Source organism: Geotrypetes seraphini, chromosome 1 (genome assembly GCF_902459505.1).
Source record: "Geotrypetes seraphini chromosome 1, aGeoSer1.1, whole genome shotgun sequence".
In the NCBI taxonomy this organism is placed as follows: Eukaryota; Metazoa; Chordata; class Amphibia; order Gymnophiona; family Dermophiidae; genus Geotrypetes; species Geotrypetes seraphini.
In genome coordinates this window covers 121,812,818-121,829,063 of record NC_047084.1, presented here as the reverse complement: position 1 = coordinate 121,829,063, position 16,246 = coordinate 121,812,818, and the positions used below count along the sequence as shown (strand labels likewise).

The 16,246-nt window shown below is 41.8% G+C and overlaps 1 protein-coding gene across 2 annotated transcripts in view; it reads left to right on the top strand.

Moving 5' to 3' along the window:
• The window catches only part of TLN1 (talin 1), a 690,102-nt gene that overhangs the window by 232,682 nt on the left and 441,174 nt on the right, over positions 1-16,246 (top strand). For both annotated transcript variants that reach the window (XM_033937496.1, XM_033937486.1), the window contains exon 13: positions 5,505-5,581. In XM_033937496.1, the coding sequence (XP_033793387.1) occupies positions 5,505-5,581 (77 nt within the window). The remainder of the gene's footprint in view (positions 1-5,504; positions 5,582-16,246) is intronic.

The window sequence follows — 16,246 nt, the reverse complement described above, 5'->3', positions numbered from 1 at the left end:
CAGTTATGGTCAGGATTTTGTACATTATCCCCGGAGGTCTGTTATGATAGAGTGAGAAGGGAGGTGCATATGGCGGAGAGCAAATGGAGAAAGTCTGGGGATCTGGTTGGTTTTGAAAGTTTTTGTATTAGGTTGTTGGAATATTGTGTGATAATGAGCGTATTAATTTTGCTCAGAGCAAACCGCGGGAATTATTTCAGACCATTAAGTCTCTTTTAGTTGAAAGGAGGGTGAACAAATAGTAAAGATCTACCAGATCTACCAAATAAATATGCATTGCTTTTTGTAAAATAAGCAGAGTGAGGTAGTTTTCAGAAATATTGATGAACTAGTGTTTGACTTTGAAAGTTCTGTGGAACAATGGAGTTCATTTGATCTTGTAAGTGAAGAGGAAGCGGGAGTAAGGTGTAATTCGGCAGATCCCTCAAGCTGTGAGTTCATGTGTTGCATCAGCTGTTAACGAGAAAAGAAAACCAAAACTGCAGACAGTATGTACAAGATGCAGGCTATTTTATTATAGCAAATATAAATGCAGTTAATATTACCACCCTTTGAAGACAAACCTAAGAAGCTGACACGGTCCGTGTTTCGGTAAACACGTCTTCTTCAGGGGTCCAGGGTTACATAGAAACAGACGGCAGATAAGGGCCACGGCCCATCAAGTCTGCCCACCGCAATAACCCTCCCCTACCTTTCCCTGTGAAGAGATCCCACGTGACGATCCCAGGCTCGCTGCTGGACTCAATTACCTGAAGCGGAAGATTATTCCAGCGATCAACCACCCTTTCAGTGAAGAAGTATTTCCTGGTTTCACTGTGTAGTTTCCCGCCCCTGATTTTCCACGGATGCCCTCTTGTTGCCGTGGGCCCTGTGAGATATTTGAAAGTCTCGATCATGTCACTCCTTTCTCTGCGTTCCTCAAGTGAGTACAGCTGCAATTTATTCAGCCGTTCCTCATATGGGAGATCCTTGAGTCCCGAGACCATCCGGGTGGCCATTCGCTGAACCGACTCAAGTCTCAGCACATCTTTGCGGTAATGCGACCTCCAGAATTGTACACAGTATTCCAGATGGGGTCTCACCATGGATCTATACAAAGGCATAATGACTTCGGGCTTACGGCTGTCGAAACTCCTACGTATACAACCTATGATTTGCCTTGCCTTAGATGAAGCTTTCTCCACTTGCTTGGCAGTCTTCATGTCCTCACTGATGATCACTCCTAAGTCACGTTCTGCTACAGTCCTCGCTAGGATCTCACCATTAAGGGTGTAAGTCTTGCATGGATTTTGGCTGCCAAGGTGCATAACTTTACATTTTTCGGTATTGAAAGGCTTGGACCAGCGCTCCAGTAGGAGTAGGTCGTGCACCATACTGTCAGGCATTGAGTTATCGACAGGCACTGGTTTTTTGTCTGTTGTGTTCTTGCCTACTACATTGCATAGTTTTGCGTCATCGGCGAATAGCGTTATTTTACCTTGAAGCCCCTTAGCCAAGTCCCTTATGAAGATGTTGAAAAGGATCGGGCCCAAGACCGAGCCCTGCGGCACTCCACTGATCACTTCCGTCGTTTCGGAGGGGTGCCGTTCACCACCACCCTCTGAAGCCTACCTCCAAGCCAGTCCCCAACCCATGCTGTCAATGTGTCTCCCAATTCTATAGAGCTCATCTCGCTCAACAACCTGCGATGTGGTACGCTATCGAATGCTTTGCTGAAGTCCAAGTATACGATGTCCAGGGACTCCCCAACATCCAGCTTCCCCATCACCCAGTCAAAGAAGCTGATTAGGTTGGATTGGCAGGACCTCCCCTTGGGTAAATCCGTGTTGACGCGTATCTCGTAGATTCTCCTCGTTCAGGATCGTATCCAATTGGCGTTTGATTAGAGTCTCCATTAGCTTGCTCACTATTGATGTGAGACTCACCGGTCTGTAGTTTGCAGCCTCCGTCCTGCATCCTTTTTTGTGGAGTGGAATGACGTTAGCCGTTTTCCAGTCCAACGGGACTCTATCTGTACTAAGGGAGAGATTGAAGAGCGTGGATAGCGGTTCCGCCAATACGTCATTAAGCTCCCTGAGCACCCTGGGGTGTAGGTTGTCTGGCCCCATTGCTTTGTTAACCTTGAGATTAGACAGCTCACAGTGGACAGTGCTGGGGGTAAACTCGAAATTATGAAACAGGTCCACCGAGCAATCCCTTGTCTGCAGCTGAGGGCCGGATCCCGGCGCCTCACGGGTGAAGACTGAGCAGAAGTATTCATTTAAAAGTTTAGCTTTTTCGGAGTCCGATTCTACATAGTTCCCGTCTGTGTTTCTGTTTCTGTCGCTAATATATCTGAAGAAGGATTTATCGCCCTTCTTGGTAGAAGGGCTGCGAGGTAAAATAACATTATTCGCCGATGACGCCAAACTAAGCAATGTAGTGGGCAAAAGCACAACAGACATAAATTCAATGTCCGACAACATGATGCACGACCAACTCCTACTGGAGCGCTGGTCTAGGTCCTGGTAACTCAGTTTCAATGCCAAAAAATGCAAAGTCATGCACCTGGGCAGCCAAAATCCATGCAAGACTTACACCCTTATGGCGAGATCTTAACAAGAACTGAAGCAGAACGAGACTTAGGGGTGATCGTCAGTGAGAACATGAAGACTGCCAATCAAGTGGAGCAAGCTTCATCCAAGGCAAGGCAAATCATAGGTTGCATACGCAGGAGTTTCGTCAGCCGTAAGCCTGAAGTCATTATGCCATTGTATAGATCCATGGTGAGGCCCCACCTGGAATACTGTGTGCAATTCTGGAGGCCGCATTATAGTAAGGTTGTGCTGATACTGGAGTCGGTCCAGAGAATGGCCCCCGGATGTTATCGGAACTCAAGGATCTCCCGTACGAGGAACGGCTAGATAAGTTGCAGCTGTACTCACTCGAGGAACGCAGAGAGAGGGGTGACATGATCGAGACATTCAAGTATCTCACGGGCTGCATCGAGGTGGAGGAAGATATCTTCTTTTCAAGGGTCCTGCGGCAACAAGGGGGCATCCGTGGAAAATCAGGGGCGGGAAACTGCACGGGGACACCAGGAAATTATTTTTCACTGAAAGGGTGGTTGATCGCTGGAATAGTCTTCCACTGCAGGTGATTGAGGCCAGCAGCGTTCCTGATTTTAAGGCCAAATGGGATAGACACATGGGATCTATTCACAGAGAAAGGTAGGGGAGGGTCATTGGGGTGGGCAAACTGGATGGGCCGTGGCCCTTATCTGCCGTCTATTTCTATGTTTCTTCGTTAGATTTTCCTCCATTCGGAGTTTGGCCTCTCTGAGCTGTTTTGACGGCTCTTGACTTGGTCAGATAGTCTTCTCTAGATTCCTGCTTCCCTGAGTGTTTGTAAGAGATGAACGCTCTTTTCTTTTCTTTTATGAGGTCTGAGATCTCTGCAGAAAACCACTGTGGCTTATTTTTTCTTCGCCGTTTACTTACCGATTTTATATAGCGGTTGGTTGCTTCTTGTATGGTAGCTTTCAGAGTTGACCACATTACTTCTACATTATCTGTTTCTGCTCGGTTTAGCAGGCCTAATGGATGAAATCCCCCATGCCCTCGAAGTTGGTGTCCTTGAAGCTGAGCACCTTGGTTAATGTGTTAGATTTGGCAAAAACTTTCCTTAGATTGAACCATACCACCGAGACCTCTGTCACACTTTCTCCATTGGTAAGTATCAGGTCCAGTATTGCCCGATCCCTTGTTGGCTCCAATACCAGTTGCCTGAGTCTTGCTCCCTGAATAGAGTCTAATAGCCTCCTGCTGCTGCTGGTCGCAGAGGAAAGTGTGGTCCAGTCCACATCAGGCATATTGAAGTCACCTAACAATACTGTGTCCCCACGCAAGGTGATATTCTCTATATCTCTGATTAATTCCATATCTAGGTCATCCAGTTGTCTTGGGGGTCTGTATATTACACCAAGATACAGACATTTGTCCTTCCCCCTGGCCAAATTCACCCAAAGGGATTCCCCTGTGTACCTGACCTCTGTGATTCTGGTGACTTTAATGTCATCTTTGGTATATAGTGCTACCCCTCCTCCCATTTTGCCCTCCCTGTCACGGCGAAGCAAGTTGTAACCCGGTATGACCATGTCCCAGTCGTGGGAGTCTGTTGGAAAGGTTGGAGAAGAACCGCAATTTGAATTGATAATAAACAGAAGCCTGTATGAATATAGAATTAATTGCACACCGATGCATTCGGTAAGAACTTGTAAACAGAGCAAAACCTTACCAACCCTGGACCCCTGAAGAAGGTGTGTTTACCGAATCACGGACCGTGTCGGGTCCTTAGGTTTGTCTTCAAAGGGTGGTAATATTAACCACATTTATATTTGCTATAATAAACATAGCCTGCATCTTGTACGTACTGTCTGCAGTTTTGGTTTTCTTTTCTCGTTTGCCTTATTTCACTGCAGCCTTCGTTGGATTTTTTTTTTCCTTGTTTCTTGCATCAGTTGTTAATAAATCTTTGACTGAAGGAAAATTTCCATCCGGATGTAAGGAATCCACCATAACTCCGATTAAAATAAAAAAGTGGATAGAATTTAGCGGATCTGAAAAAATTTCAGCCAATTCCTCTGGTTCTGTTTTTGGGAAAGGTGATTGAGAAAGTTGTATTGAAGCGATTGAATGATTATATAACTCAGAATGATTGCCTGGATTCATTTCAATGTGAGTTCCGTCAAGCGCATAGCGTGGAATTATTATAGATCTCAGTGAGAGATGTGTTGAAGGAAATAAATATCTTATGGTCTCACTTGATGTATCGGGCGTTTGATACTGTTAATTTGGATATATTGTTGTTGAAACTGGAAAAAATAGGAATAGTTCAATAGATGGTTTGCCTCCTTTTAGATTGAGAAGTGAAGTAGATATCTCAAAGGCAGGGGGCAGTCGTCCTAGTTGCACTCCCCTAATACAATTCCTGCCTTGTGTGACTGAAGTGTTCTGTTAGCTTGATTTTGCTATGTAGCATACTGTAGTAATTTGACTTCAGTTTTCTCGATAGTGGAGGAGAGACAGGGGTTTAGTTGATCCTTGCTCTGTAGTGTTTGTAATTTATAAAATGACAATTGTACAGAATATTGTTTCTGTTTATACTTTAATAAAATAAATTCAATATGAAATCATAACTACTTGAGCCTTGTGCGGATGGGATCAGATGGGGGCCAATTTTTCCCCCGCATCATTCTCTAGTCACGAATATTCATTGTGGTTATCCTGAAACTCTGACTAGCTGAGGTTTCTCCAGGGCAGTTTTGGTAATCACACTGCTACACTGAGTATGGCAGCATGTGCGCTTGTAGCCCATGGTAAGCACTGTAGGGTACAGCCCCAAAGACTGTGGACTGGCTTGGTCTGTGCATTCACTAGAGGAGTCTTGAATAATGTGGGCTTGGAGATTAAACTTTACACTGGGTATGTGGAATGTTACTAACTTGCGTTTTCTGCATTCAACAGAAAAAAAGCAAAGATCACTTTGGTCTCGAAGGGGATGAGGAGTCCACCATGCTGGAAGACTCAGTGTCTCCTAAGAAGTAAGTCTGTATTTAAAGGCCTATTGGGTGAGGAAACTTACCACCTCAGCACTTTGTCCCCTTCAGCTCTGTGTGATTTGTACTTGATTATACTTTTGTAAACCATTTTTAAACTTTGAATTAGGTGATATATAAAGACAATAAATGAAACCAAACTCCTGCAGTTCCAGGCATTGCAAGTAGGAGCTTCTGTAGGGAATAGAGGGGGGAAGGTCAAAACCGTAGTCTTGCTTAGTAGGAGGTGTTTGGGTGAGTTGTGCAGGACTCTTGGGAAAGAGAGAATTTGAAGTGATGAATTCCAAAATCTTGTAAATACAGAAAGCTTTTTCTGGATAAATGCAAGGTTTTTAATTTATATATTTGCTATTTTCTCAAAATTATAAAACAAGATTTTTATAATCTTTATTCATTTTAAAACACTTTCAATAAGTGAAAACAACATAGCCACTCAAGCCGCAAGGCTGGACAACCAGATCTCCAACCTTCTGATGACCACCCCAGACTATAGGACGTTCAGAAAAGAAATAAAAACCACACTTTTCAAGAAATTCCTGAAACAGCAATCAAGTTTCAAGTTTATTATTTGTTCTTGATTAATCGCTTTCTCTAATTCAAAGCGATGTACAAATCAAAAATCAATAACACCACGACCTCCTAGTAACTCTAAAACTGACATTTGATCTACCCATTACTGCACTAATAGTAACAAAAGAATCTCCACTATGACCACCTATTAACTCTTTTACAAACCACCTCACCCTCAACAACCCGCAAAATGTCTATAAGATCTAAAATTTACCTCTCTAGCTAATCATTGTAACTCTGTTCTTTTTAAATTAACCTTTTGTAATCCGCCTTGAACCGCAAGGTAATGGCGGAATAGAAATCCCTAATGTAATGTAATGTAATGTAATTATACATTTAACACTTTAGACAACACTTATAATTTAACAAGATTCATAAAGAACATTACCCTCCCCCACAAAATTTATCATATGTCCACCCTTCTCTCCTATTATCATCTGTATAAATAATCAGTTAAAAGACCTTATAGTTATCCCCCTCCCCCCCTCCCTGGATGTGCATTTTATCTAACATCAAAAATCATAACTATAATAATTCTACAAAAGACGACAATGGGCCCCAAATTAAGTTAAAGTTTTTTGTATTCCCTAATAAATCAGCGTTCCTTTTCTCAAATTTGTAAATTAGACATAAACTTGCCCACCAGAATGTAAAGTTGAGACGATCCCAGTTTTTCCAGTTTTGTGTAATCATTTGTAAAGCTGTACTGGTCATAATTAATAAAAGATGTCTTTTATATTTATCTAGGGGATCCTTGATATGTAAAATGGTACCACAAATTTCTATTTCATAAGTTAACAGAATCTCAGATTCTAAAATATTATTAATATGTCCCCAAATTGATCTCCAGAAAATCAATATCTTAGGGCAATAAAACAGTAAATGATCTAATGTTTCTATGTCTAGGTGACAGTGTCAGCATCTATTAAATCTAGAATTATCTAACTTATTCAATCTAACTGGGGTCCAAAAAGAACGATGTAACAAAAAGAACCAAGTTTGTTTCATAGATGCTGAAGCTGTACACATCATCCTCCAAGACCAAATACATGGTCATCGAGATGCAGAAATATACTGCTTAATCTCAATGCTCCAAATGTCTCTAAGAGCGTTTTTGGGTTTCTTATTCATAAGTTCAGATATTAATTTATATCACTTGGCGGCTTGATGTCCTAGCATGTTTGCCTGAAAACAGAGGAATTGCAGACTATAAAAAATTTTTAAATTACGACACTCGTAGGGGCATTAGAGGGCGCAGAGAGACATGGCAGCTTGATCGCTTTGCTCCAGCAAAATCAGCACATAATCTTACTTTCATCAAAGATTGACTTGCATAATTACGCTAACATTTGCACCGGAATATACCTAGAATGTCTGTAAACAAAATCAACAAGAGGCATAAGCCGGATCCTGCTTCTCCTAGCAAAAAAACGGAGGATAAAGACGAGGCCAACACCATTCACACGGTCCTTGCCGAAATTCACGCCATGCGTGATACTCTTAACGAAACCAGAGTAGAAATTACTGAAATGCACTCTGAACTGACCTCACTAAGAGTGAACTTTGCACAAATCAGGCTGCGAGTGGACGAGATGGAAGCCAAACATACAGGCACTCAGGCAGCCGTATCCACGCTGCAACATCAAATCAAGCATGTGGTTTCACTCGAGGAGGCGAATCTGAGATCCCATAGAAACAACTTACGGGTCCTTGGGTCCAGAAGGAAAATAAGGATCAGATGCTCTAAAATTTATGGAATCCTTTATTCCAAAGCTACTGGATATTCAATTTTCAAGGGACTTTGAGCTTGACAGAGCCCACTGTGTCCCATCATTCAGGCCGACCAATGCATGATATCCTAGGCCGATCATCATTCACTTCCTGAGGTACAGCCAACTTACTGAGGTCATGCAAAAGGTGAAGTCCAAAGCGCCGCTCAAGTTGGACACTCATAACATCCTGATAGTGCCCGACTGGATCAAGAACACGGCACAACAACGTAAGCAGCTACTTGCCTTTCGGCCAGGTCTTAGAGAGTTGAAAGTGCTATTCGGCTTGATTTACCCGGCCACCATGCGAGTTACTCTGAATAATTTCACGGATCCAAAATAACTGGCCGATTACTTGGAGGAACACTGACCAACAAATATTGATAGAGTCTGAGCGCCACTTACTCAAAAGGTTTCAGGTTATTAAATGACTCTAAGTGTATTACCTGTCTTTCACGAACAGCCTCTTACCACGTGGCGATAACCTCGCCTTACAAGCTGTGTTGCCAGAAATAAGAATTGCGCTGTTTTGCTACTGCATAACGGTTCACTGTTAATACTGATGTGGTTCATCAGTTCTCTTAAAAATTTTCTTACACTTTTACTGTCTTGACCTGCTTGTCAGTACAGTCTCTAATATATCTTGATATGAGGTATCCATACTCAAGTATTACCTGACGACGCAGTTTACCCAGCTTACAATGAACTATTGTGTTGAGCACTACTATTAGATTCTTCCTCAGGATTCTGTGTTTTTGTAATAATCAATGTAATCTAATTTGATCCGCCTCAATTTTTATGAGTTATATAGTTTATGACTTTTTCTCCTGTTGAAAATCCCCATTCTATAAACGTACACATCCTCTTATTAATTGGATCTAAATATATATATTCAGTTTTATATTAGTCATGCAAGGTTATTAATCAATTCATTTTTTGCCAAAAGCACTATCTTATCTATTAATAAACACACATATGTTCATAATAGTTTTCATGATAGTTGAAATGAATTCTGCTGTCCACTTCATTAATTAACACAAATATTTGATTCACCACTAGGTTTGCTTATATTAACTTTAATGAGTTATAGTCACTGTCATTTTAGCTTGCTAAAAGTCCTCATTCATACTAATGTACTCTTTCTCTCATACATTGGGTCTAAATATGTATAATCAATTCAATATTAGTTCAACTAAGTTTTTTAACTCATACATTTTCGCCAAACACTTTAACCTATAAATTCATAAATCTACACAGTTTCAACATAGTTTTAACTGAGAAATAACTGTTGACAGATTTCATAATGGGTGCAATGAATTCTCCTGTTAATTAATTTCCATACACGCTTGATTCATCACACGATTTAATGCTCTCTTCATCATTAACCTTGCTTATTAAATTATTACTCTGTACTAAATCAACTATATTAAATATATCACATTGGGCTATCAAATTAATTAAATGCCAGTGTTAGTTTCTACTCTAAACTCTCACAACACCACATCATTAATTCACCGGGTAATTATAATTTAATCTAATATTATTTCATGATTCTTGATCACAGTATAACCAATCCTGAATTGTAATGTCTTAACTGCACTTTTACTCAAAATGGTCTTGTCACTATGAGTTTAACTTATGCAATGATGAACTGGAATGTTCCAATCTCTACTTCTTACTTTATAGATATGAAGTTGCTGCTATAGTACTTAATCAATTCGTCTTATTGATTATTACTGCACCAATTAATTTCTGAACGAGTTGGTACTATTCAGTATTGCTATTTAAATTCTAATCTGTGTTTGGAACCATTATATTCCTCTTTCCACTATAATAGCACTATGCTACTAGAAATGCTTTTGGTCTTTCTAGAGTTGACATATATACTGTTGTTCTATATTACATTATAATTTATATTATAAGTATATAATGATACTATACACACACTTGCTAGCCTCTGACCGCTAATGTTATGCTTTAACCTCTTTTCATGGTTTTGATCATTTCCCTATTTTCATGCTTATTGGTATTACTACCGTTAGCTATACTAATACATCATGGATGAATGTTATAATCAGCCTCTATTCTTTTGCTGGGGTAGTGTTTGAGCTGCATTCTCATGCTTTCTCACCATGGAGTTGTTGTACAATCAGTTTTTTTAATTCTGATCAGTAATATAGGTAACTTGGATGTCATGTTCTTCATTACTTCACTCATAAGAACATAAGAACATAAGCAGTGCCTCCGCCGGGTCAGACCATAGGTCCATCATGCCCAGCAGTCCGCTCCCGCGGCGGCCCAAACAGGTCACCTGTCTGAATCACCAGAAGGGGCCCCCTTGCCACCCTGGTTTCCCATTGAAGTCCTATCTTCCATCGAAGTCCTAACCCTCCGGTTTTGCACATGCACGACCTGGTCGGGTTTCTATACTTATTTCCTGGATACTTCTCTCAGTATCCCACGATCCCTTTATCCCTCAGGAATCCGTCCAATCCCTGTTTGAATCCCTGTACCGTACTCTGCCCGACCACCTCCTCCGGCAGCGCATTCCAAGTGTCCACGACCCTCTGGGTGAAAAAAAACTTCCTTGCATTTGTTTTGAACCTATCTCCCTTCAGTTTCTCCGAGTGCCCCCTCGTACCTGTTGTCCCCTTCAGTCTGAAGAATCTGTCCCTATCCACCCTCTCTATGCCCCTCATGATCTTGAAGGTCTCTATCATATCTCCCCTGAGCCTCCTTTTTTCCAGGGAGAAGAGCCCCAGCTTATCCAACCTCTCGGCGTATGGGCAGTGTTCCAGCCCTCTTACCAGTTTCGTCGCTCTCCTTTGGACTCTCTCAAGCACCGCCATGTCCTTCTTGAGGTATGGCGACCAATACTGCACGCAGTATTCCAGATGCGGACGCACCATCGCTCGATACAATGGCATGATGACTTCCCGCGTCCTGGTTGTGATGCCCCTCTTTATGATGCCCAGCATCCTGTTGGCTTTTTTCGAGGCTGCTGCGCACTGTGCAGATGGCTTCAGTGACGCATCCACCAGCACACCCAAGTCTCTCTCAAGTCTGCTGTCTCCCAACAATGCCCCCCCCATTTTGTAGTTGAACAACGGGTTCTTTTTCCCTATATGCATGACCTTGCATTTTTCCACATTGAAGCGCATTTGCCATTTGTCTGCCCAGTCCTCCAGCTTCTCCAGGTCCCTTTGCAGGTCCTCACACTCTTCCCTGGACCTAACTCTGCCGCACAGTTTGGTATCATCTGCAAATTTTATGACCTCGCACTTTGCCTCTTTTTCCAGGTCATTGATAAATATGTTGAAGAGTAACGGCCCCAGCACCGATCCCTGTGGCACACCGCTTGTGACTCCCCGCCAGTCAGAATATTGGCCCTTTACTCCAACCCTCTGCAGTCTACCCGACAACCAGTGCTCGATCCATCTGTGCACATCTCCTCCCACCCCGTGGTTCCACAGCTTCCTAAGCAGTCTTTCATGTGGCACCTTGTCGAAAGCCTTTTGAAAATCGAGGTAAATGATGTCGATGGGTTCCCCATTGTCCACCCGACTGCTTATTCCCTCAAAGAAGTACAGAAGGTTCGTTAAGCACGACCTTCCCTTACAGAATCCGTGCTGGCTTGTTCTCAGTAGACCATTTCTTTCAATGTGCTCGCAAATGCCGTCCTTGATCATAGCTTCCACCATCTTCCCTACAATTGAAGTCAGGCTCACCGGCCTGTAGTTCCCAGGGTCACCCCTCGATCCCTTCTTGAAGATAGGTGTGACATTTGCCAATTTCCAGTCCTTTGGTACCTCTCCAGTTTTCAAGGATAGGTTACAAACATGCTGGATTGTGCCCGCTATTTCCTGTCTTAGTTCCTTCAGAACCCTTGGGTGGATCCCGTCCGGACCCGGTGATTTGCCGCATTTTAACCTGTCTATCTGTTTGAGGACATCCTCCTTACTTACCTCTATGTGTTCCAATTTTTCAGCCTGTTCCCCACTCATGAGCTCCTCTGAGTCCGGTATATTAGATGTGTCCTCTCTCGTGAAAACCGACGAGAAGAACGTGTTCAACCTCTCAGCTACCTCTTTATCCTCCTTAATCACTCCCTTCCTATCCCCATCGTCCAACTCAATACTTATATGACCTCAGGTCCTCGAGCAGAGATACAAATATATCAACCATTCACTCAACAGTATCCCTATTTGAACCCGAATCTCTGTTGCTTCTGATGCTAAAAATAGTTTCATTAAATGTCAAGAGATTTCATAATCCTATTAAAAGGAAAAAAATATTAGACTATGTAACGAGAAAATCCCCTGACATAGTGTGTTTTCAAGAAACTCACTTCAATGCTCTTGAATCCTCTAAATTAAAAACTAAATGGTCGTTGCCTGTACTTGCTTCTCTGGCCGTGCAAAAAAAGAATGGCACAGCAATTCTAATCAGATCCAGAAAAGATATCCGGCTATTGTCACAAGCTAATGATGCCGAAGGGCGATGGAATAAAGTCAATCTGATGATAGGGCACACCTTGCTAACCCTAATCAATGTGTATGCACCTAATGCAGATAAACCTGAGTTCTTTAATGACATTATGCAGATGCTGTTAGAAGAGAAGTCTCAAGCACACATAGTAGTTGGGGACTTTAACTTAGTATTAGACCCCGTAAGTGATCGAAAATTGATGGCTGTACACAAACCTATTAACTCCTGGCATAGCTTGCATAATATGATTACGCAGTTGAAGTTAGTTGATGCATGGAGAATAATGCATGGTGAAGATAGACAATACTCTTTTTATTCTCCTCCTCATAACTCATATTCTAGAATTGATTTCTTCTTAGTGAGCAACAATCTTGTCAACAATTAACTCACATGGACATAAATGAAATATCAATTTCTGATCATGCTTCCATAGAATTAACACTATCTGATCTCACTGTGGGCACGAAAACTTCCAACTGGAGATTTAATAATTCCTTACATGTTGAATTCATACAACATGCACGGTTTGCGATTCAAGAATATTTTTTGTTCAACAAACCTGAAGATACAGGCTGGGTATGTCTGTGGGACGCCTTTAAGGCTTACTTTAGAGGAGTTACATTATCTTACCAAGCTCGGAAACAGAAAGAGCTTAATAAAACTCTCATGGACTATGTTACCACGATAAAAGTGTTTGAAGCCAGCCATCAAGCAAACCCTAAAGATATGATTACTTTAAAAAAACTTCTCCAATCTAGAATGGAATATTACCTGCTTCTCAGTAGAAAAGCTGGCAATGCTATCTTTATGCAATCGGCCAATTATTACAGTGACAACAATAAGAGTGGACATGCCTTAGCCAACTATTTAAAAGTCAGGGAAGAAAGACTCAATATTCATACTATCATTGGTGCTGATGGTAACTCTACATCTGACCCACAGAAGATTTCACAATGCTTTCAGGAATTTTATGAAAACTTGTATACATCCGAAACAACATCATCATCAATGGAAACAATTCTCCAAGACCAGATAAGTCACTCTAAAATAACAGAAAAAGATAATAAACACTTGTCAACACCTATCACTTTGGAGGATATTCAAATAACTTTAAAAGCGATGGCAAAAAAGAAATTGCCAGGCCCGGATGGCCTAACATCCAAATTTTACAGCACTTTCCAGGAGTACTGAATGTACATTTTCTTGCTTTCTTCAACCACTTTGATTGAATCTGGACAAGTGGCGGGCTCTTTCACAGAGGCGAGCATTATAGTATTACCTAAACTGGGTAAAGACCCTCTGCATATTCCTAACTACAGACCACTTTCTCTAATTAATGTGGATGCAAAAATATATGCAAAGATCTTCGCTTCTTGTCTACAAAGCATAATGCCCAAGCTCATTGGAACGGAACAGAGTGGATTCATAACGGGTAGACTTTCCATGGCAATGCTAGAATATTTGCCAATGTAATACAGTAACAGAAATAATCTTCCCTGACCCTAAAGCAAGAGTGAGGGGAAGAGACAGTATATATACCCGCAGAAAGAACTCAAAGCAAAAATAATAACAACAATAGTAATAGGTGATAAACGGGGAGCCCTCAGTCACACAGCTCGCCGCGGGGTGTGTACATGAACCCCTGACATGCTAGCTGTCACAATATTGTGCTCATGTGAGCAAAAACTGTGAAACATCCTCGGGCTCACCCGAAATATGAGTCAATGTATGCTAGTGAATCAACAATCTGTGTGCTAAAAATGCAAAAGAAAATACCGAAGGTATACACTGTCTCTGCCTCTCAACCAAGGGTACAGAGGCGACCAAAATCAACCATCCGAGCAGGGACAAAAGAACAGCTACAAAGTTTGAAAAAGTACTTAGCTTAGATCACAATTCTAGGTAGCCGACAGGCTTATCCAAGCATATCAATGGAACTCCGTTTCGAGGGTGTAGCAAACCCCCTTCCTCAGGATAACAACCGCTGAGTGCAACGAATATAACTTATTCGGACGCCTGCCAGGATGAAATGGAAGAAAATGGCGCTGAACCCGGCAGAACGCCTCCACTCATACCTGCAGGTCATGTGAAGTCATGACGTCCAACGTCAAACCCGGAAGAAAACCGGGAAGTTCAAATAGTGTATTAAATCAGGAAAAAATAAAAACATGATGAATGAAATATGAAGAATGAAAAATGAAAAAAGTGGAGTTAAATGGCACAATGCCACTTAATATAGTCATTCAAACCCAGAGGGTGTACTGACTGTAATTTGAAAATCCAATATTGTTCTCTCTGTTGCAGACGAATGGTTCTATCCCCCTTGAAATTCTCAGGGATCTGCTCCATGATGCTCCAACGCAAATCTGCAAAAGAATGGCATTGTTGAGTGCAGTGAGGAACCATAGGAGAAGTCATTGATGAAGTATTTAACCTGCTTCTATGTTCAATAAGGCGCGACCTGATAGCTCTCTGAGTACGTCCTACATATATTAACTGGCATGGACAATTAATAATGTAAATGACCCAGGAAGATTTACAATTGGTGTTTGCCTTCAAATGGTAAATCTTGTGAGTTTGGGGATGAACCCATGACTGTCCTTCAATGGTAATTTTGCAGATATCACACTGCATTTACTATGGCTGCGTCCGTAACCACATAGTCAGCTATATTCTTGGTACGAGAATAAGCAATGCAAGGGTAGTTTTGAAAAGTAGAGTGTAATTGCAGAACGTGCCAGTGGCGCTTAATGCTCTGTGCAATATTTGCAGCCTGGTCTGAAAACATCAGTAAACATACAATTTTAGTATCTTCAGAAGTATTTGATTTATGCAGCAATAGCTCTCTTTTGGCATAAAGGGCCCTGATATAGGCAATCTTTAGAACAGTTTAAAGACAAAACTCGACAATCTAAGATTAAAAATTTCAACGGGATGCTGATGACTATTGAAAAGGAAACATTTATTCATGGCTACAATTTAAAGAGGCCACTCAGACAACATCGGAATGCTCGCCTTCCAGGCAGGCAAATGGAACGATTGGCTGGGTAAAATTATCACACATTCCTCATCCTACCTCAATTTTAAAAAATCTGTAAAAACGAATCTGTTTAATTGAATTGTAACCTAAGAATTTTTATAAACTTTCCTTTTCTTTCTTTCTGTAAACTTGTATGCGATGTCTTTGTATTGTGACCACTTCACTGTTTGTTCAGCTCCTTTCGTTGTAAACTTCTTCAAATCATCATGGCTTATATTTGATAACAATATAGTGTAAAATCTTCGCTGATTGTCCAGCACATCTTGTATTCGATGACTTTATATTGTGACCATTTTGCTGTTTGTCCAGCTCCTTTCGTTGTAAACTGCCTTGAATCATCATGGCTTATATTTGATAATAATGGAGTGTAAACTCTTCGGGTAACGTGCATCCGACCTGAGCTCGCCAACTGTTTTACTTTATGATGGTGACAGCTGTTTCCAGCTTAACTACATTCCTACCTGAACGTAATGCCATAGAGGAGAGGCCGGAGCACTGCTGGTGCCTTGCGGCACTCAGGAGGGCCGACTCTTGGCAACATTGAGGACTTGCTCCGGAGGATACAGGGAGCTGTGTCTACAACTCTGGAGGTTAGCCCGCTGAGGATCCCGGGTGTAGGCGAGACCAGCGGGATTTCTCTTGGGCCAGATACTATTCTCAGCCCAGAGATTAGAGCACCGCCTCCTCCATCACAGATAGCCAGTTCTCCCAGGGGCGAGGAAACCCCGAATGAAGGGGCGGTCCTATCCCCAGAGGCAGATTCAACACCAGGGAGCTTGGGAA